The 22,232-nt window shown below is 43.2% G+C and overlaps 1 protein-coding gene across 6 annotated transcripts in view; it reads right to left on the reverse strand.

Annotated features, from left to right (window-relative positions):
• LOC110532104 (DNA (cytosine-5)-methyltransferase 3B) overlaps positions 1-22,232 on the reverse strand; it is a 62,871-nt gene that overhangs the window by 10,535 nt on the left and 30,104 nt on the right. For 5 of the 6 annotated variants that reach the window (XM_036988025.1, XM_036988022.1, XM_036988021.1 and 2 more), the window contains exons 6-17: positions 21,589-21,756; positions 20,874-21,032; positions 16,831-16,938; positions 14,866-15,007; positions 12,865-12,987; positions 12,535-12,579; positions 11,525-11,604; positions 9,624-9,736; positions 7,370-7,553; positions 7,058-7,151; positions 6,702-6,847; positions 851-941 (exon numbers count right to left, since the gene is read on the reverse strand). In XM_036988025.1, coding sequence (XP_036843920.1) covers positions 851-941; positions 6,702-6,847; positions 7,058-7,151; positions 7,370-7,553; positions 9,624-9,736; positions 11,525-11,604; positions 12,535-12,579; positions 12,865-12,987; positions 14,866-15,007; positions 16,831-16,938; positions 20,874-21,032; positions 21,589-21,756 — 1,453 coding nt within the window. The remainder of the gene's footprint in view (positions 1-850; positions 942-6,701; positions 6,848-7,057; positions 7,152-7,369; positions 7,554-9,623; positions 9,737-11,524; positions 11,605-12,534; positions 12,580-12,864; positions 12,988-14,865; positions 15,008-16,830; positions 16,939-20,873; positions 21,033-21,588; positions 21,757-22,232) is intronic. The other variant, XM_036988020.1, reaches the window with a different exon arrangement.

Consider the following 22,232-nt stretch of genomic DNA (forward strand, 5'->3'; position numbering starts at 1 on the left):
CTAACATATTCATGCTCTTTGATTTAGAAGATATTGTTACACAAACAACATGCTGATTGAAGCCTACACCAAAACTGGTATCAGGCTGTATAGCTAGCTACGTTTGCTCTGACTAACTAGTGATTAGCATTAGTGGCTAACACGACTTAGCCACAACCTGCTAAGAAAAGACAAATTAGATGTTTGCAGATGTAAGAAACACTAAATAATAGTGTAATTATAGAACGCTTCAGGACTTATTTTAAGAAGCAAAGTGGAAACGGAATCGTAGTCATCAACATTTGTGCTGCATGGACCACTGAACGCAACCGTCTCGTGGTCGAGCAACAACAAATGCGCTCCTTAATCGACGGGGCCGAGCTCGGTCCAGGTGCAAAACAGCATGGAGAGAGAGAGACAGAGGAGAGAGATGACTCAAGTAGCGGAGTAAACTATAAAAAGGGACATTACACACAGCGTATCACATGTAACAAACCAAACATTCACATACCGTTACAGAAGGTAAAGTAAAAACCCAAACCGGTCCGTGCGTCAAAACCGGTCTAAAGTCAAATACGGTATACCGCCCAGCCCTAATTCCAATAATGCATCTGTCATTATGAGTTTCAAATATCCCGGATTCTTATACCTTACACGTTGCCCTGGACGTTTAGAGGTACACATCTATAATGTACATGTAAGAGGGAATGGATACAGTATAAATGACATTTCATAAGAACTACTTCACTGGAATTTTAGCCTGCAACACTTGGCATGAATTCTAAACCCTAATTGGAGTGAAGTGAAGCATGCTTGTTAATACATGTAATTAAGTTTGATTCAAATGCATTATTTTGATTTGATTTCTTACCGTACAACCCCTTCCTGGCGGGGTTGACGATGGACAGGTCGTTACAAGGGCTTCCTCCGATCACCAGGTCAAATGGACCCCACTCTTCTATCTGTGTGAGACAATCACACCACCCTCCTGTCAGACTGAGTGTAACACACGTCAATGCCCCAACATCTGCCCCCATCTGCCGTTCTGTCATTCCCAATCCCCCCTATCCTATCCCTACATAGTGTCACCCCCCCCCCCCCATCACCTCATCCATATTGCCCACCACCCCCAACACAGGGTAGTACAGAGCCTTCAGAAAGTACTTGACTTATTACACATTTTGTTACATTACAGCCTGAATTCAAAATGGATGAAATAGATTTTTTTCTCGCCCAAAATACCCCTTATTGACAAAGTGAAAACATGTCTTTAGAAATGTTTGCAAATTTATTGAAAATGAAATACAGAAATATCTCATTTACATAAGTATTCACACCCCTGAGTCAATACATGTTAGAATCACCTTTGGCAGTGATTACAGCTGTCGGTCTTTCTGGGTAAGTCTCTAAGAGCTTGGACTGTATAATATTTGCACATTATTCTTTTTACAATTCTTCAAGCTATGTCAAGTTGGTTGTTGATATATTGCTAGACAGCCAGGACAATAACCTAAAACACAAAGCCACATTGTTGCTTACCAAGACAATATTTGAAAGTACCTGAATGGCCTAGTTATAGTTTTGACCTCAATCGGCTTGAAAATCTATGGCAAAACTTGAAAATGTGAATTTGTCTTCCAGTGGAAAGCAGACTGAACCATGTTTTCCTCTAGGATTTTGCCTGTGCTTAGCTCTATTCCGTTTATTTTTATCCTAAAAAAAAAAATCCCTAGTCCTTGCCGATGACAAGCATAACCATAACATGATGCAGCCACCACCATCCTTGAAAATATGAAGAGTGGTACTCAGTGATGTGCTGTATTTGCCCCAAACATAAGGCTTTGTATTCAGGACATAAAGTTAATTTCTTTGCCACATTTATTGCAGTTTTACTTTAGTGCCTTATTGCAAACAGGATGCGTGTTTTGGAATATTTTATGCGAGCGATACAGTCTTTTCTTTTTACGCTGTCATTTAGGTTAGTATCCTCAGTTTTCTCCTATCACAGCTCCTTAAACTCTGCAACTTTAACTGTTTTAAAGTCACCTTTGGCATCATGGTGAAATTCCCCATACCTTCCTCTCCAGCAACTCAGTTAGGAAGGACGCCTATATCTTTGTCATGACTGGGTGTATTCATACACCATCCAAATTGAAATGAATAACTTCCCCATGCTAAAATTAATATTCAATGTCCACTTTTTTTATACCCATATGCCCTTCTTTGTGAGGCATTGGAAAAGATCCCTGGTCTTTGTGGTTGAATCTGTGTTTGAAATTCACGGCTCGACTGAGGGAGCTTACAGATAATTTTATGTGTGGGGTACAGAGATCACGTAGTCATTTAAAAATCATGTTAAACACTATTATTGCACACAGAGTCCATGCAACTGGAAAGTATTCAGTGCATTTGGAAAGTATTCAGACCCCTTGACTTTTTCCACATTTTGTTACATTATAGCCTTAATCTAAAATGGATTAAATAGTTTACCCCCCCCCACACACACATCAATCTACACACAATAACCCTTAATAACAAACTAAAAACAGGTTTTTAGACATTTTTGCAAATGTATAAAAAAAATAAAACTGATATCACATTTACATACAATATGTGACTTCTTAAGCAAATGTTTATTCCTGAACATATTTAGGCTTGCCATAACAAAGGTGTTGAATACTTACTTACTGACTCAAGACATTTCAGCTTTTCATATTTAATTTGTAAGAATGAAACACAACACATCAAAATGTGGAAAAAGTCAAGGGGTGTGAATACTTTCTGAAGGCACTGTATAAACACCAACCCCCACCCTACAGAACGACCCATACAGAACCCCCCCCCCCCCCCCCACCCATCTATAGCACCCACCCCACTTCCCTACAGAACACACCCCTCCTCCCCAGCTATACATAGGGGCCTTTTCATCTGTGACAAAAGCCTTGGTTAGATAGAGAGAGAGAGAGAGAGAGAGAGAGAGAGAGAGAGAGAGGGTGTAGCTTCCCCAAGCAAGTCCAGAGCAGACCCTCTCCGGGCCCAGCCCCTCTTTGAGGAGTGCTCTGAGTCGCTGACAAAGGGGTGAATGGGTTCTGGGGGATTTACTCTGACAAGAGGCTGTGCTTTGTCCTCTAAACCAGATGACCTCACGGACTCTCATGCAACTCGCCAGCACGCCCCTCTCTGCAGCTGTGGTGGAGCTATGTGTTTAGGTTCGACTTGGGAGTGGTTAATGTTGTCTGTTGATGTGTTTGTGCTCTTGTGTTGAAGCTCTCAAAAGAGCCCTTGCGAGCCCATGAGTTTGTATAGGTTTCATTGTGGATCCACATAATGTAGGTCAGGGGGGAGGGCATTCACTATAAGGTGAGGCTCATTAGGTTACAATAAGGTACTACTGTCCTGTCTGGACAGGCAATGGCCTGGTCCAGACAGGACAAACCAGTAACAGGTGTGTGGTATGAATGTGTGTAATTGTTTGATTTTCCATGACACTGACGAGGACTACTCCTTATGACCAGTGTTGGGGGTAATGCATTACAAAAGTGACACTTGTGGCAAAAGTGGCTTGCGAAAGTATTCACCTCCCTTGGCATTGTTCCTATTTTGTTGCCTTACAACCTGGAATTAAAATAGATTTTGGGGGGTTTGTATAATTTGATTTACACAACATGCCTACCACTTTGAAGATGCAAAATATTTTTTTATTGCGAAACAAACAGGAAATAAAGACAAAAAACAGACAACTTGAGCATGCATAACCATTCACAATCCCAAAGTCAATACTTTGTAGAGACAACTTTTGCAGCAATTACAGCTGCAAGTCTCTTGGGGTATGACTCTATAAGCTTGGCACATCTAGCCACTGGGATTTTTGCCCATTCTCAAAGGCAAAACTGCTCCACCTCCTTCAAGTCGGATGGGTTCCGCTGGTGTACAGCAATCTTTAAGTCAAACCACAGATAGAGGTCTGGGCTTTGACTTGGCCATTCCAAGACATTTAAATGTTTCCCCTTAAACCACTCAAGTGTTGCTTTAGCAGTATGTTTAGGGTCATTGTCCTGCTGGAAGGTGAACCTCCGTCCCAGTCTCAAATCTCTGGAAGACTGAAACGGGTTTCCCTCAAGAATTTCCCTGTATTTAGCACCATCCATCATTCCTTCAATTCTGACCAGTTTCCCAGTCCCTGCCGATGAAAAACATACCCACAGAATGATGCTGCCACCACCATGCTTCAATGTGGGGATGGTGTTCTTAGGGTGATGAGAGGTGTTGTGTTTTCGCCAGACATAGCTTTTTCCTTGTTGGCCAAAAAGCAAAATTTTAGTCTAATCTAACCAGAGTACGTTCTTCCATATGTTTAGGGAGTCTCCCACATGCCTTTTGCATATTTTTGTCCTTAAGCAATGATTTTTTTCTGGACACTCTTCCGTAAAGCCCAGCTCTGTGGAGTGTACGGCTTAAAGTGGTCCAATGGACAGATACTCCAATCTCCGCTGTGGAGCTTTGCAGCTCCTTCAGGGTTATCTTTGGTCTCTTTGTTGCCTCTCTGATTAATGCCCTCCTTGCCGGGGCCGTGAGTTTTGGTGGGCGGCCCTCTCTTAGCAGGTTTGTTGTGGTGCCATATTCTTAAAATGTTTTAATAGTGGATTTAATAGTGCAATATATTAACTAGGGAAATTGTGTCACTTCTCTTGCGTTCAGTGTAAGCAGAGTCAGGGTATATGCAGCAGTTTGGGCCGCCTGGATGAAGACTGTGTGTAGATAATTTCTTCCTACCTAAGATTGTAATTAATTTGCCAGAATTTTACATAATTATGACATAACATTGAAGGTTGTGCAATATAACAGCAATATTTAGACTAAGGGTTGCCCCCGTTCGATAAAATACAGAACGGTTCCATATTTCACTGAAAGAATAAACGTTTTGTTTTCGAAATTATAGTTTCCGGATTTGACCATATTAATGACCAAAGGCTCGTATTTCTGTGTCTTTATTGCATTATAATTAAGTCTATAATTTGATATTTGATAGAGCAGTCTGACTGAGTGGTGGTAGGCAGCAGCAGGCTCGTAAGCATTCATTTAAACAGCACTTTCCTGCATTTGCCAGCAGCTCTTCGCAATGCTTGGAGCATAGCCTATCAACTCACGGGATTAGGCTGGCAATACTATAGTGCCTATTAGGACATTCAATAGTCAAAGGTATATGAAATACAAATGTTATAGAGAGAAATAGTCCTATAATTCCTATAATAACTACAACCTAAAACTGGGAATATTGAAGACTCATGTTAAAAGGAACCACCAGCTTTCATAAGTTCTCATGTTCTGTACAAGGAACTTTAGCTTTTTTACATGGCACATACTGTGTTTTTGCATTATTTAAACCACATTGAACCTGTTTCAACCTGTATTATTTGAAGTTAAAATAAAATAGTTCATTCAATATTTTTGGAATTGTCATTATTACAAATATATTTATAAAATCGTCAGACTAATCGGTAACAGCTTTTTTGGGTCCTCCAATAATCGTTATCGGCGTTGAAAAATCAAATTCGGTTGACCTCTAGTCTGTTTCTCAAACTAGACACTCTAATGTGCTCAGTTGTGCACCGGGGCCTCCCACTCCTCTTTCTATTCTGGTAAGAGACTGTTTACGCTGTTCTGTGAAGGGAGTAGTAAACAGAGTTGTACGAGATCTTCAGTTTCTTGGCAATTTCTCACATGGAATAGCCTTCATTTCTCAGAACAAGAATAGACAGACGAGTTTCAGAAGAAAGTTCTTTGTTTCTGTCCATTTTGAGCCTGTAATTGAACCCACTAATGCTGATGCTCCAGATACTCAACTAGTCTAAAGAAGGCCAGTTGTATTGCTTCTTTAATCAGGACCACAGTTTTCAGCTGTGCTAACATAATTGCAAACAGGTTTTCTAATGATTAATTAGCCTTTTAAAATGATAAACTTGGATTCGCTAACACAACGTGCCATTGGAACACAGGAGTGATGGTTGCTGATAATGGGCATCTGTACGCCTATGTAGATATTCCATTAAAGATCAGTCGTTTCCAGCTACAATAGTCATTTACAACATTAACAATGTCTACACTGTATTTCTGATCAATTTGATGTTATTTTAATGGACAAAAAATGTGCTTTTCTTTCAAAAACAAGAACATTTCTAAGTGACGCCAAACTTTTGAACGGTAGTGTATAAGGCTAATTAAGAAGCCCATATGATAGCGCAGTACTTGTAGACTAGTACAGGAAAGCAGCGCCACCGATGAAAGGAGAAACCAGCGATCAAACCCGAGTTAGTCATCTTTGGTAGAGCGCACATGGATCGCCTTGCTCCCTCCGACAGTCAAACAAACAGGGAGATCGAGATTTTTTTCCCATGAAACTTAACACAAAGTAACATAACGTATCCCTTTCCACCCAAAGTAATATTGTTAAGTAACGCGTTACTTTTGTTAAATATAACGATACTTTGTCATATGTTGAATTATGAGAAGGAAAAGAAGCACCTGCTTTACACGACAACATAATGAGTCATTGGGGAACGGATTTGATCTTTGCTTTAGAGACAAACCTAGTACTCTACTCTCCCCTCTCTCACCCCTCCCTCTATATGATTTAACTCAGATTCAATTTGTTCTGCCCAACCATATGTAAAGACTGTGAAGAGAGAAGAGAGAGAGAGAAAGAGGGAGGGAGATCTGCTTACATTCTTCCTGGAGATGTTGCGCACGTCGTGCACATACTGGATTCGTCCTTCATGTCGGACGACCCCCACCGATATGGAATCTTCACACACCTCTGACGCAATATAATGGTCCACTTTGAATCCTAGGTCTCGTAGCACTAAGTAGCCTAAACACACACAGGTAAACATACGTCAAGATATTTTTTTTGCAGGTTCTGAATATTACACTTGAGTAATGTATTAACGCACGCACACACACACACACACACACACACACACACACACACACACACACACACACACACACACACACACACACACACACACACACACACACACACACACACACACACACACACACACACACACACACTTACCAGTGGCGATGCCATCGAACAGTGAGAGCACGCGGATGGGGCGCCTCTGTTCTGCAGGGACAGCCCGGTAGATCTTTGGGCTTTCCTGAGAAACATATAGACCAAATCAAAATGTTTATATAAACAAACACAGACACTGTATGTACTGTAGTAGTGTTGCTATGCAGTGGGACCCTAAACTTTTTCTGGCCCTGTGACCTGACCAAGAAGAACGGCAGGCCCTACATACTGTATGAGCGAAGTTAGTTTGGCTTCGGTAGTGGGACAAGGGTCAATGTTAGGAGTTAACTAAAGCATCTTGATGGGACTCACAAACTCCTGGCCGTTGTCGTTGACGAAGAACTCCTGCAGCTTCATGCTCCAGTCGTGGCGTCGTTTGAGCACGCCGTAGTTCTGCAGTGGCTGGCACATGAAACAGCGCCACGGGTCCAGGTTACGGGCACTGTTCGACGCCCCTGCGCCCACCAGAATGTCCAGACAGTCGACACAGAAACACCTGCAGGGGAGGAGACAGACGGGTGTGATAAAGTTGAGGGGGGGGTAAGGGGAGATGGACGAGTAGGGGAGGGGAGAGGGAGAGGGAAGGGAAAGGGTGGAGGGAAGGTAGGGGGAGAGAGGGATATGGGGAGGGAGTGGGGGAAGGGGAGGGAGGGATATGTGGGGGAGGGAGAGGGATAGATGGGGAAAGAGAGATATGGATATGTGGGGAAAGAGAGATACGGATATGTGGGGAAAGAGAGAAATACGGGGGGAGGGGGAGAGAGATATGGGGCAGGGGGAGAGAGGGATATGGGGAGGGAGTGGGGGAAGGGGAGGGAGAAGGGAGGAAAGGCAGGGAGAGGGATATGTGGGGGAGGGGGAGAGAAAGGGATATGTGGGGGAGGGGGAGAGAGAGGGATATGTGGGGGAGGGGGAAAGAGAGCGATACGGGGGGAGGGGGAGAGAGATATGGGGCAGGGGGAGAGATATGGGGGGGGGAGAGATGGGAAGAGAGGGATATGGGGGAATGGGAGAGAGATTTGTGGGAAGGGGAGAGAGAGACATGGCGGGAGGGGGAGAGACAGAGAGAGAAAGCAGAGAGAGAAAGCAGGTGGAACTAGTGAAAATAAAAGGTAACATAGAGGAAACATATACAGTGCTGTGAACAAATATTTGCCCCCTTTCTGATTTTCTCTATTTTTGTATATTTTTTATACTGAATGTTATCAGATCTTTAACCAAAATGTAATATTGGATAAAGTTTACATATAACACAAAAAAATATACCTCATTTATTTAATTAACAAAGTTATGCAACAACCAATTCCCTTATGTGAAAAACTCAATAACTGGTTGTACCACCTTTAGCTGCAATGAATGCAACCAAATTCTTCCTGTAGTTGTTGATCAGTCTCTAATGTCGCTGTGGAGGAATTTTGGTCCGGTCCTCTGCATGCAGAACTGCTTTAACTCAGCAACATTTGTAGGTTATCAAGCCTGAACTGCTCGTTTCAAGTCCTGCCACAACATCTCAACTGGGATTAGGTCTGGACTTTGACTAGGCCATTCCAAAACTTCATATTTGTTACTATTTAGCCATTTTCATGTAGCCTTGATTGTGTGTTTTGGATCATTGTCTTGCTGCATGACCCAGCTGCGCTTCAGCTTCAGCTCAGACGGATGGCCTGACATTCTCCTGTAGAATTCTCTGATACAGAGCAGGATTCATGTCTATTAAGACAAGTTGTCCAGGTCCCGAGGCAGCAGAGCATGCCCAAACCATCACACTACCAACCCCATGCTTGATATGGTATGAGGTTCTTACTGTGGAATTCAGTGTTTGGTGTTTGCCAGGCATAATGGGACCCATGTCGTCCAAAAAGTTAGACTTTTGACTCATCTGTCCATAGAACATTCTACCAAGAGTCTTGATGATCATCCAGGTGCTTTTTTTGTTGGCAAACTTGAGTCAACTTTTCGGACGAGATGGGTTCCTTTACGTCTGGCAAAACCAAACAGTACATTCAGTATAAAAAAATATGTAAAAATAGAAAACAAATACTTTTTCACAGCACTGTACATCTAATCAGCAGGTTAGAGAGAAAGGAGAGCGAAAGAAAAAGTAGAAGCAGACTGAGAAGGCAAAACGTAAAAGAGGGTTGAAATGAACTAAGATACAGCAGATTACAGTTAAGATGCAGAATAATACACTAATGACACAGTATAGATACAGCCCGTCCCAAATAGCACCATATTCCCTAGTGCACTACTTTTGACCACAGCCCATAAAGTAGTGCACTGCACTACTTTTGACCACAGCCCATAAAGTAGTGCACTGCACTTTTAGGAAAAAAAAGGGGTTCCAAGAGCGTTCTTCAGCTGCCCCCAAAGGAGAACCCTTTTGGGTTCCATGCAGAAACCTCACTGGAAAGGGTTCTCCTATGGGGACAGCCGAAGAACCTTTTTCGGTTCTAGAAAGCGCCCCTTTTTTCCCTAAGACTGTATAAAAGGGACAAGGGTAGCATTTGGACCACACTCTCAGAAGATTACCGAGATACGGTTAACGAGGTGAGTGTTGAGTCCAAACCTGCAGCAGTTGGCGTTCCCACACAGTAGCACCTCGCGGCCCCCGCAGCACACCGTGCAGTAGGATTGGTAGCCGTCGTCATCATACATGTAGGATATCTCCAGATACACGTCCTACCACACGCACGCAACAACAGTCATTAACAACAATATCTAGATACCAGTGTTCACTTACAGAACAACAACAAAATACCACATTTCTTGACACCAGGATCTTTAACCAGTTCGAGCACATATGGTGAGGCAGGAAATCAAACAAGAATGTGAATACAAAGATCCACAATATACACAAAAGTATCTGGACACCCCTTCAAATGAGTGGATTTGACTATTTCAGTCACACCCGTTGTTGACAGATGTATAAAATCGAGCACACCGCCATGCAATCTCCATTGACAAACACTGGCAGTAGAATGGCCTTACTGAAGAGCTCAGTGACTTTCAACGTGACACCGTCATAGGATGCACCTTTCCAACAAGTCAGTTTGTCAAATTTCTGCCCTGCTAGAGCTGCCCCGGTCAACTGTAGTGCTGTTATTGTGAAGTGGAAACATCTAGAAACAACAACGGCTCAGCCGCGAAGTGGTAGGCCACACAAGCTCACAGAATGGGACCGCAGAGTGCTGAAGCTCGTAGCACGTAAAAATCATCTGTCCTCACTACCGAGTTCCCAAACCGCCTCTGGAAGCAACGTCAGCACAACAACTGGTCAAGCAGCCGCACCGCACACAAGCCTAAGATCACCATGCGCAATGCCAAGCGTCGCGGCCATTAGAAACACGTTCTCTGGAGTGACGCTTCACCATCTGGCAGTCCTGACGGACAAATATGGGTTTGGCAGTTGCCAGGAGAACACTACCTGCCCGAATGCATAGTGCCAACTGTAAAGTTTGGTGGAGAAGGACTAATGGTCTGGGTCTGTTGTCTGTTTTTCATGGTTCGGTCTAGGTCTCAGTTCCTGGGAAGGGAAATATTAACATCTGTGTATTTTAAACACAGAGACCAAAGTCCACAGACACAAAGGCACCGCTCTGGGACACATTGACAAAGCTGTAAACTGACATCAACATCACTGCAATTGTACCAGTCACTCACCATGCACCCATTGCACTTAACAAAGCTATTTGAACTATGATGGAACCGAGCCCATAACAACAAAGCTGCTAATAATAAAGAGAATGCTTCAGCCAATAGTTTCTATAAGAACTTCCTGAGACCTCGATAAGTCTGGATAAAGGCCATTGCTTTAGAAACCCAATAAGTTGGTGTGATTAGACCTGGGTTCAACAATGATGAGCTTTGAGCTTTCCTGGAGCAAATAGAATAGCCTCAACGCCACAAACCCTCTGGCACTCCATACAAGCTAAAGCAAACGCTAAAAGTATTTGGAAGACTCCGAATAGTAATTGAACCCAGGTCTGGATGAGATGACGTAATATGATCATGTAGTGAACAGTCACACCTGTGGTAATGATCTATTGGACTGGAGGTAATGTCAATAGAAGCAGTCAGCCAGGCCTGGTATCGATGCTTCTAGTCCCTCACACAAGAGAGGCAGGCCTAGGCATGTCTCACTCTTAAGTTCTGAACACAGTGGTTCTATTGACAAAATAGCTCTAGATGACTTCTGTGGAAAGTCTTCCTCCAGAGAGCCGCACAAACACACGAATAATCACTATCACCCCCAGCGCAGGGATTCAGGATTGGATTATACGTTCAGGTAGGTAGGTGTCATTCACCTCAGGGTGTCCTGACTCTTTCAATGGGATCGAGACTCAGTGGCGGTTGGTAAAGATGGCTGTGTGAGACTGATGACAGTGATGACCGTGTAAATGTAATATAGGTGTATTTCTTGTCCGCGTGTCATTTCTGAATGAGAGGGCATTAGAGAAGTGCACTAACCTTGCATGCTTGGCAAAGGCCTCCTTCAAAAAGTGGGTGGAAGGTTGCCACTCTTGTCTTCCCGCAAGAGAGGCAAAAGTCTGCACGAAACAAATATGAGCTAGACGGAGACTTTCGACAAAAACACTTTTCGCAGCTCATGTTCAACGGCTACGGTGTCTTCAGAAAGTATTCAAACCCCTTGCCCTTTTCCACATTTTGTTGTGTTACAGCCTGAATTTCAAACGGGTTGAGGTGTTTTTTAGTCACTGGCCTACCCACAATATCCCATAAGGTCAAAGTGTAAAAAATAAATAAATAAAATAAAAAGGAATACAAAATGAAAAGCTGAAATGTCTTGAGTCAATAAATATTCAACCCCTTTGTTATGCAAGCCTAAAAAAGTTCAGGAGTAAAAATGTGCTTAATGAATTGTATGTACTCACTCTGTGTGCAATAAAAGTGTTTAACGTGATTATCTCAACTCTACCCCACACATACAAATATCTGTAAGGTCCCTCAGTGGAGCAGTGAATTTAAAACACAGATTCAACCACAAAGACCAGGGAGGTTTTCCAATGCCTCGTAAAGAAGGGCTCCTATTGGTAGACAGGTACAAATAAAAAGCAGACATTGAATATCCCTTTGAGCAGGGTGAAGTCATCAATTCCACTTTGGATGGTGTATCAATACACGCAGTCACCACAAAGATAGAGGTGTCCTTCTTAAGGATTTCACCATGAGGTCAAAGGTGATTTTAAAATAGTTACAGAGTTTAATGGCTGTTATAAGGAAAAAACTAAGGATGGATCAACAACATTGTAGTTACTCCACAACACTAACCTAATTGACAGAGTGAAAAGAAGGAATGGGTGGGTGAGGAAGAAAATAACTATTTAATTCCTTTTGAATTCAGGCCGTAACACAACAAAATGTGGAATAAGTCAAGGGGTATGAATACTTTCTACAATATCTGAAGACCCTTGTATGTCAACTAGAAAGAAATATCTGAAACTAAAAGGAGAACGTACCTTCTATACTTCTGTTATTCTTCAAAACTTCATGCACCATTTGTTCTGAAGGGCAGAGAGGAGAGAGAGACACATGCAGGTCAACAATTAAAGACAGGTCTTGAGTCACATGAATAATAACATGCCATAGCAATAAATCACAGACGACTCCAAGATCGTATTCATTAGGGCATAAAATGTCAGAAAAATGTTGCAACGGAAATGGGAAATTAGTGTTTCTTATAGAACAAATCCAAGTAGTCCCCTCCCCGTTTCTGTTTTCTTCCGTTTGGAGCCTTAATAAATACGACCCTGATAACCCCGGGTTGACCCATTTGGTTGACCTCTGACCTCGACTGTAGACCTCCTCTGGGCCGCTTTTGGCCTTACACAGGCTGACGCGGGGCCTCTTGGCTGTCGGGAAATACTCTGGCAAACTGACGTCCAAAACCTGGTGGTTCAACGTGCTGCTATCTGGAGAGGACAAACACACACACACACACACACACACACACACACACACACACACACACACACACACACACACACACACACACACACACACACACACACACACACAACCGTCAAAGCATGTAGAAGAAAGTATACGGTACCTAAAATACTTGACAAATATATGTAATATTACTGTATACCAGTTGATATTACTGTGTATTATTGGACAAGTAATATTGGCCCACTAGACCCGACAAACCTATTGAACCCTTACCTCCGGAGTATGGTGGATGACATAATAAAACATATTAAACAGAAGACAACCCTTAACCACCCTAGTGTGAGTACCAGCCTTCTCTGCTAACATTCCACTCCTTGTCATTGCAAAAGAGACGGGCCTTTTGGCAATCTCAACGCTCAATATGCGCTGTATCTACGGTGGAGTTGCTCATTGGTTGTTGGAAATAACATGAATATTATCCCGCATGCGGAGCTTCGGAAATAGAATTAGAATTTAGAACAAAGTCTAAAACAAACATTTAGCTGTTACCTAGGCAAGTTGTGGTATTTTTAGGTTTGAAATCAAAACTAAGATGACATTGTGTGGTTGGAATTGCAGTATGTATTTAGTTTGAGAATTTCGATGTGAGCTAGCAACTTTGGTCATCACTAGCTACCACAGCCACAAAGTCATAAAACCCCATCTATTTCTAACACTTCTCTTGTTACAATCTGATTTTAAACCACAGGAGGTTGGTGGCACCTTAATTGGGGAGATCGGGCTAGTGGTAATGGCTGGAGCGGAATCAGTGGAATGATAGAAAATACACATGGTATCCATGTATTTGATGCCATTCCATTTGGTCCGTTCCAGCCATTATTATGAACTGTCCTCCACTCAAGCAGCCTCCACTGTTTTAAACCTAAACCTGACCCTAACCTTAGCCCCACTGCTAACCTTATGCCTAACCCTAACCTTTTCATACATTTTTACGATCTAGGCCATTTTGACTTTGTGGCTGTGGGAACTAGTGGAAACCGGAGCACAGGAAATGGATTAGCTAAAGGAACTGGTACCTAGGCTATAACCACCGCTCTCCTCTCTAATGAAATACCAACGTGCCAACATACAGTTAACCGGTTAACCGATCATGTGACAGAGATAGGAGAGGCAGATTAGGATGCCATGTAGAGACAGGAATAAATTACGTCAGTCTTAAAAGTATTTAATTAAAAACGTGTCATACTGATCGAAGAGAAAGTAATGGTGGAACTCTAAAATACGTCAGCAACTATTGTCTCAGCCCTACCTGGGGCTATCGTTTAAAGCCACAATATGTAACGTTTTGGGGCGACCCGACCAAATTCACATAGAAATATGAGTTATGGATCTGTCACTCTCAAGAAGCAGTAGATCTGTTATATATGCGCTATTTCTATGCTTCCCGTTCATAAATGTTGTTTTTGCATCTTTTATTTTTCAATTTTGTACACCAGCTTTAAAAAGCTGAAAATATTATATTTTTGGTTATTGAAAATATATTTCACAGCGGTTTAGACGGTACAATAAACTGAAAGCACCTGAACTATTAGAATTTTGGCAACAAAATGGCGGCAAAATTACTGCATATTGCACCTTTAAGTTGGGTGCTATAACAGTGATCTATTGGACTACATAGGTACTTCCTAGGCACATTCACAATTACTGTATGATGTGAAAACTAAAATATTGCTTCAAGGGATCATTCGCATTTGAGAAGTTTCAACAACAAAACAATTCAAAAAAGTTAACTATCCCTTTAACGTGCCCACATTAGACAAGACAGGACAGGAGGAGGCAGGAGAAAACCCCAGCCATGACATTTAGACCTTATATTGGCTTTGGATGGTGAGTCTCACCAGGGTTGTCTGTGGGTTTGAGGCCTTCTTGGCCCTTAGGCAGGAAGCCCCCGATGGCCCAGTCCAGCATGGGCTTGACTTGGTCTTCTGGCCCCTCTGATTCACACTGAGGGAACGTCTTCTCAGCACGCAGACTTGCCATCTGAGAGAGGGAGGGGGAAAGGGAGGCGGGGGGGGGGGGACAAGGAGAGAGGGAAGGGAGGTAGAAGGAGAGGGAGGAGGTTAGGGGGAAGATAATAAGAGATGTTAGGGAGACAGAAAGTGAGAGGACCAGAGAGAAGAATGGAGCTGAGAAGAGATGATTGTCAGCCTTGCTAAACAAACAGGCGATCAAACAGGCAGGTACTCTATACAGACAGTCAAGCACACGAGAGAGACCAAACAGACCCGGTAGACAGAGACAACAGACTGAACTAGGCTACTACAAGAAGGGGCTTGTGCTCGCAGACAGACAGACAGTCAGTCAGACAGACAGGGACACAGACAGACCAACATCGCACTAGACACACAGGTCTTCCTCTTTCTCGCTCTATCTCACAAAGGCGGACAGATCATCATTAACCAGAGAAAAGAGTCAAACAGACACACAAAAGAACATGACAAGGAGTCGAGAACAAGTAGGGTCGGCCCGCTCATTAGGCAGGATTAGGCAGCATTTTCGGAGCACGGCATTTTCGGAGCTAAACTGGCCAAGAAGCACCTTCAACAACACATAAAACCTCACATAATTCTTCTAAAAAACTATGACAATTTCTCTCAGTGGCATATGGGCTTTTTAGGTGAGGGCTGACGCCGCCTTGGGATAAACAGTGCCCACTTTGTCAAAGGCAAGGAAGCAAAATATTTATCTTGTCCATTCCCAGCGTGCTTGTCCAGGGTGCTGTTGGAGGGACTCATCTCTGCAGCGCTCCACCGACGTTCCGTCCCAAAAACGATCCAACATAAATCATGTATCAGATATAGCATATGGTAGACAGAGTAGGCTATGTGGCCTTTTCTGTAGCCTACAGGCTGGAGATAAAATGAAAGACAACGCAAAGAGACGGAAACATCATGTTTCTCCGATCGAATAGCCTAACCTAAATGCCGGGCGATCCGATAAAAATTGCGCTGAGATGTTAACAAACAACATGTCCTAAACACAGGACAGGTAAAATAGACAATCAGGCTACTCACAACTGCTGTCCAGGAGTTTCATCCCGTGGGCTAAATTGTCATGATCAGTGGTTTCAAGTATGTTTCCTTATATTTCTGCATTTCTCGCTGTGTAAACACATTGCAAATAGGCTCAGGATAACTCATTTGTCAGTTAAGTCAGTTAAGAACAAATTCTTATTTACAATGACAGCCTAGGAACAGTGGATTAACTGCCTCATTCAGGGGCAGAACCAAACATAGATGGTTATGTCTGGTTTAGATCTGGTATGGTCTGGCCTTAATGTCAACGTCCACGGACATAGATTCTTGGTCTATAAATGATATATTGGTCTACCAATTATGTATTTTCAACTTTCATTCAGAACTGAAAATTATCCTTATTTCAACATCCAGAAAATAAGAATGTTCACCTTTCATTCAGAACCTAAATTTAAGCTAACTTCAAAGCCTGGAAAATATGTATTTTAGATTGATTTTCAACATCATGTTGCTTACTTAGCATCATGTTGCTTATCTGTCTGTCTGTCTTCGAAAATTATTAACAGCTCCTCGTATTGAGAGACTGATAAAGGAACTGCAGGGAAAGCAAGGCCCCGTATTGACTTTATTGTGCAGCTGTCACACACCCACACAAGCACGCACACACACACACACACACACACACACACACACACACACACACACACACACACACACACACACACACACACACCTGACATGAAGGTAGGCACTAGGCAGGTGAGCGTTAAACCACACACATATAGCCTTTCTCACTCTGTCACATTCTTCTCCCCCCCCCTTCCTTACCTCCAGCGCCTGGAAGATGGCCCTGCGGTAGGATGTCAGCTTGGTGTAGGAGGCCTGGTTGAAGAACTTGGGGAAAGCAGTGATGGAGTCCAGCTTGTCAGCAGACACCTGGAGGAAGGATGATGAGTGGAGATATGGAGGGTTAAACGCTCATTCATTGCTTTACTGTAAAACAAGGTCTGCATTCACATAGGGGGGGGGGGAATTCCGACACAAGTTAACCGTGGAGTGGAATTCCCTTTTTTCTCTCTATGCATATTCTGACCCTTATAACATCAGCATGAGAACGGCATGCTATTCACTCGCTATTCATTTGGGATGTAGATGGAATAAAGGAAGGTGTGGTGGAGGTGTTGTCTACGCAGACTCCCTATTCTGACCTTGACTTAATTCCCTAATAATTCCACTGCTTTTTTCTCGCGAGGAAACCGTAAATAAGGTCTAGCGATCCAACCGGTTCCAAGTGGGGGAGAAAAACATCTACACCATTCTCCAAGCACTGTCAATTACAACTCGATAAGAGCTCGTGATAATAACTAGGTAAATGATAAGGGAATTGTAAATATAAATGACTGGTGGTTTTAGATCTATTTTACCTTATGATGGCTGGAGAAAAAATGTGAAACTAGTGATATGGCAGCTAACTGAAGCATATCAACATATCAACTTTCCCAATGTAAAGTTTATGAAATGCTGGTGCCATTATGCATCATTTAATTTGTACAGCCTTTTAACTTGCAGGGATGGGCACTCTCTAATGTCTTAATTATAGGCTACTCCGACTTTCTCTGCTTCCGATTTCTATCATGTTAAATATTAGCCACTATCAGTATCGACTGTCAGCAGGAATAATAACCACAGGTATTCAACTGCCAATTTACTATTAGTTCCCTTCAGTTGGTATAGCCTACATTATCATTTAATTACATTGTTTCGTTTACCTTCATTTGCTTCCTTTGTAAACAGTTGTGAGGTCGGTTGGACATACTGCCAAATTCTCTAAAATTACGTTGGAGGCAGCTTATGGTAGAGAAATGAACATTCAATTCTCTGGCAAAAGCTCTGGTGGACATTCCTCCAGTCAGCATGCCAATTGCACGCTTTTGTGGCATTGTGTTGTGCTACAAAACTGCACATTTTAAAGTGGCCTTTAATTGTCCCCAGCACAAGGTGCACCTGTGTAATAATCATGCTGTTTAATCAGCTTTTTGATATGCCACACCTGTCAGGTGGATGAATTATCTTGGCAAAGAATAAATGCTCACTAACAGGGATATATAAAACGCTGTCAATCAAGTTAGAGTAGCTAGCTTGTCTAACTATCTTAGCTGGCATGCCTGCTGGTAAGGCTGGTAGACTTTAGAAAAGCAAGAAATAACTAATGAATAAGACTCACATTCCTTTCCATCTTCTACACAGATTTTAGAAGAGATGCAAAGAAGCATATTTAGTTCCAACACAAAAAAAAAAACACCAGTCAGGTGGATACAGACAGCTCAAGAGGTATGATTAGATATGCAGAAAAATATTTTTGTCATAGAATGAAGCATAATGATTGTAGCTCTAGACAGCAGGAAAAAGCTGTTTCAGGTGTTTGAAAGATTCTACAACTTACGAGCTGGGGGGTGGGGCCATCCTCACATAGTCACATAGTTTGTGCCCCCTCAAATTCTTGGGGTGCATGATGCCCCTGAGAGCGTGCAAGGTACCCACATCTGCAGAGTGCTTTACCCTACTGAATAAGGTAAGTCTGAATACCAAATACTGAGAAGTCTGCAGGAAAGGCCCCAAGCGTCTTATCTAGGACCAGGTGCCCTGTCCCTATAATGTTATTCATTATGATCTAAAACGGATTCTCGATCAGCAATCCTACTCTGTCGCATGAGCCTAGTTTACACCACACGACATGACCAAAAGTATGTGGACACCTGCTCATCGAACATCTCATTCCAAAATCATGGGCATTAATATGAAGTTGTTCCCCCCTTTGCTGCAATAATAGTCACCACTCTTCTGTGAAGGCTTTCCACTAGATGTTGGAACATTGCTGCAGGGACTTGCTACCATTCAGCCACAAGAGCATTAGTGAGGTTGGGCGATTAGGCCTGGTTCACAGTCGGCGTTCCAATTCATCCAAAAGGTGTTCAATGGGGTTGAGGTCAGGGTTCTGTGCAGGCCAGTCAAGTTCTTCCACACTAATATCGACAAACCATTTCTGTATGAACCTCACTTTGTGCACGGGGGCATTGTGCACAAAGGGAGGTAGGGTAGCCTAGTGGTTAGAGTGTTGGACTAGTAACCGGAAGGTCCCCGAGCTGACAAGGTACACATCTGTCGTTCTGCCCCTGAACAGGCAGTTAACCCACCGTTCCTAGGCCGTCATTGAAAATAAGAATTTGTTCTTAATGGACTTGCCTAGTTAAATAAAGGTAAAAAAAAAACTATTTTTAAATTGTCATGCTGAAACAGGAAAGGGCTTTCCCCAAACTGTTGTCACAAAGTTGGAAGCACAGAATCGTCTAGAATGTATGCTGTAGCGTTAAGATCTCTCTTCACTGCTACTAAGGGGCCTAGCCTGAACCATGAAAAACAGCCCATGCCATTATTCCTCCACCAAACTTTACAGTTTGCATTATGTATTCGAGCAAGTAGGGTACTCCTGGCTTCCGCCAAACCCAGATTCGTCTGTCGGACTGCCAGATGGTGATGCATAATTCATCATTCCAGAGAACGTGTTTCCACTGCTCCAGAGTCCAATGGTAGCGAGCTTTATACTGCTTCGCATTGTGCGGTGATCTTAGGCTTGTGTGCGGCTGCTCAGCCATGGAAACCCATTTCATGAAGCTCCCAACAAACAGTTAATGTGCTGACGATGCTTCAAGAGGTAGTTTGGAACTTGGTAGTGAGTGACAGACGATTTTTACACGCTACTCGTTTCAGCACTCGGCGGTCCCGTTCTGTGAGCTTGTGTGGCCGATCACTTTGCGGCTGCTCATAGATGTTTCCACTTCACAGCACTTACAGTTGACCGGGGAAGCTCTAGCAGTACAGCAGTTCAGTACAGGTCATTCTACTGCCAAGGTTTGTCTATGGAGATTGCATTGCTGTGTGCTCAATTTTACTCACCTGTCAGCAACGGGTGTGGCTGAAATAGCCAAATCCACTAACTTGAAGGGGTGTCCACATACTTTTGTATATATAGTGTATGTGGGTTTTATGTTCTGATCAATATGATTCAATCACTATCCGATCAAGATGATTCAATCACAATCTGATCAAGATGATTCAATCACAATCTGATCAAGATGATTCAATCACAATCTGATCAAGATGATTCAATCACTATCTGATCAAGATGATTCAATCACTATCCGATCAAGATGATTCAATCACAATCTGATCAAGATGATTCAATCACAATCTGATCAAGATGATTCAATCACAATCTGATCAAGATGATTCAATCAGAATCTGATCAAGATGATTCAATCACAATCTGATCAAGATGATTCAATCACAATCTGATCAAGATGATTCAATCACTATCTGATCAAGATGTGTCGCATCTACACATGGTATTAAAATGTCTATCTTATCCAGCCACTGTGACTGCAGATTTCCTAGTCCCTCCCTGTATGCAATTTTTTGGCATATAGATAATATTGATTTATTTTAAGATAATTATGAAGGCAATGGTGCTACCTGTCAATGATTTTAGAAGCCGGTAAAATTATGATTTAAATAGTTTCACCATCTAGATCTGTTTACACTTGATTGATATCCAGATACAATTTGTGCCTAACTATCTCCACAGGGAATGCATCTTTTAATCATCTTCACCAGTCTAAAAATGTGGGCACAATCAGAATGTGGACAAGATCAGGACAAGGACACATGTTAGCACCAGGTATAAACATGGCTTTTGTGCATGCTGGCCCTGATAATACAGCAGACTTTATGACAGACTTAGGATAACACCCAAAATGTTTCGCTCGCCCAAAACAATGACGGAGGGTTGTGGAACCCACGTCCTCAATGCTCACCTCAGAGAACTTGCCGTCGCCGAACCACTGCAGCCACCTCATGCCATGCGTGGCCTGTCGTTTGCCCGTAGCACGCCAGGTGACCACGATGCCTGGCCACCAGGAGAACCCCTTAATCTTCCCCCACACTAGCTCCCCAATACCAAAACCCTTGTTGTCCTGCGAGGGGAAGAGAGGGGGGTTTTAGAGGGGTAAAACGGGGTGTGCGTGTGAGACTTGGATTTGGAGTTTGAGACGGGGGAGGTCTTAGCTTCCATGGGACATGTCAGTGCATAGATACACTGCCAGGTGCACATAATCATAATGGATATACCGCTGCTAGGGGACTGCGGATACGGGTTGGTCTCCAACCACACATTACAAAGACTCAAGTCTTACCATGAGAATGTTACACTTCATTCACTTCATGTGCCACCGACTAACCACACGCCACACAGCTGTGTAGACCTGTGAGGTTGCCGGCATCAAAGGGTGCAGAGATGTACAAACACACACAGGTAGCCATGCTCCACGCACACACTCTCTCTGCAGGTGGACAAGCAGAAGACGGGATGAGAGACCTCTTTGATCTCCTCCCCTTTCTTTCTCTGTTTCACCTTCAGTCCCTCTTCTATTGGCCCTATATTCACTTTTCTTCCATTTCTCCCTTCTCTCACCCCCCTCCCCCGCTCTCCCCTTCTCCCTCTTATCCTCTCCTCGATCCCCGTTCAGTTACCTTGTACTCCGGCTGGCAGGCAATCTCTGTGGCATGGGAGATCAGGGAGGTGGAGGAGGTGGAGGTGCTCTGGGCCGAGTCCTTAGAGTCCTGCTCCAGGAGCTCCAGGGAGGGGCCCTCAGGGACCACGGACACCAGGGGCCCGGGGCCAACACCGCAGGCCAGGCTCTGTGGAGCGAGAGAAAGGGGTAGGGAGGGAGATAGGGAGGGGGAAAGGCAGGCACAATGCATAAAACGTTAGTTGGGGTGTATTGTATTGCATTGGTCATTACAACCTGTCTAACTACAGTGTAAAGTACACAATGTTACCAAGTAACTGTTGAACTTGTATGTGTTTTTTGTGGTTTAAGTTGGTCCTGATGTTCTCTGCTCTACCCAACCCTATTTCTCAGCGCCATCCGTGTGTGTTTTAGACCTCTTGACTCAAATGGACTCCCACACCTACACAGCTAATTCAGACCAACACCTTGAAACCTGCTCAAGTGTTCTTTTCTCTTTCCGATTCAATTAAGATTCTCAGTGGTAACCGAACCAAAGCAACTCTTCATGCAGGTACTGTGACAGAGGGACAGACGGAGAGGGTATGAGAGAGAGAAAGAGACAGCGAGACAGAGAGCGAGGGAGCGCGAGAACGTAAAGAGAGT

The sequence above is a fragment of the Oncorhynchus mykiss genome, chromosome 9 (assembly GCF_013265735.2).
Source record: "Oncorhynchus mykiss isolate Arlee chromosome 9, USDA_OmykA_1.1, whole genome shotgun sequence".
In the NCBI taxonomy this organism is placed as follows: domain Eukaryota; kingdom Metazoa; phylum Chordata; class Actinopteri; order Salmoniformes; family Salmonidae; genus Oncorhynchus; species Oncorhynchus mykiss.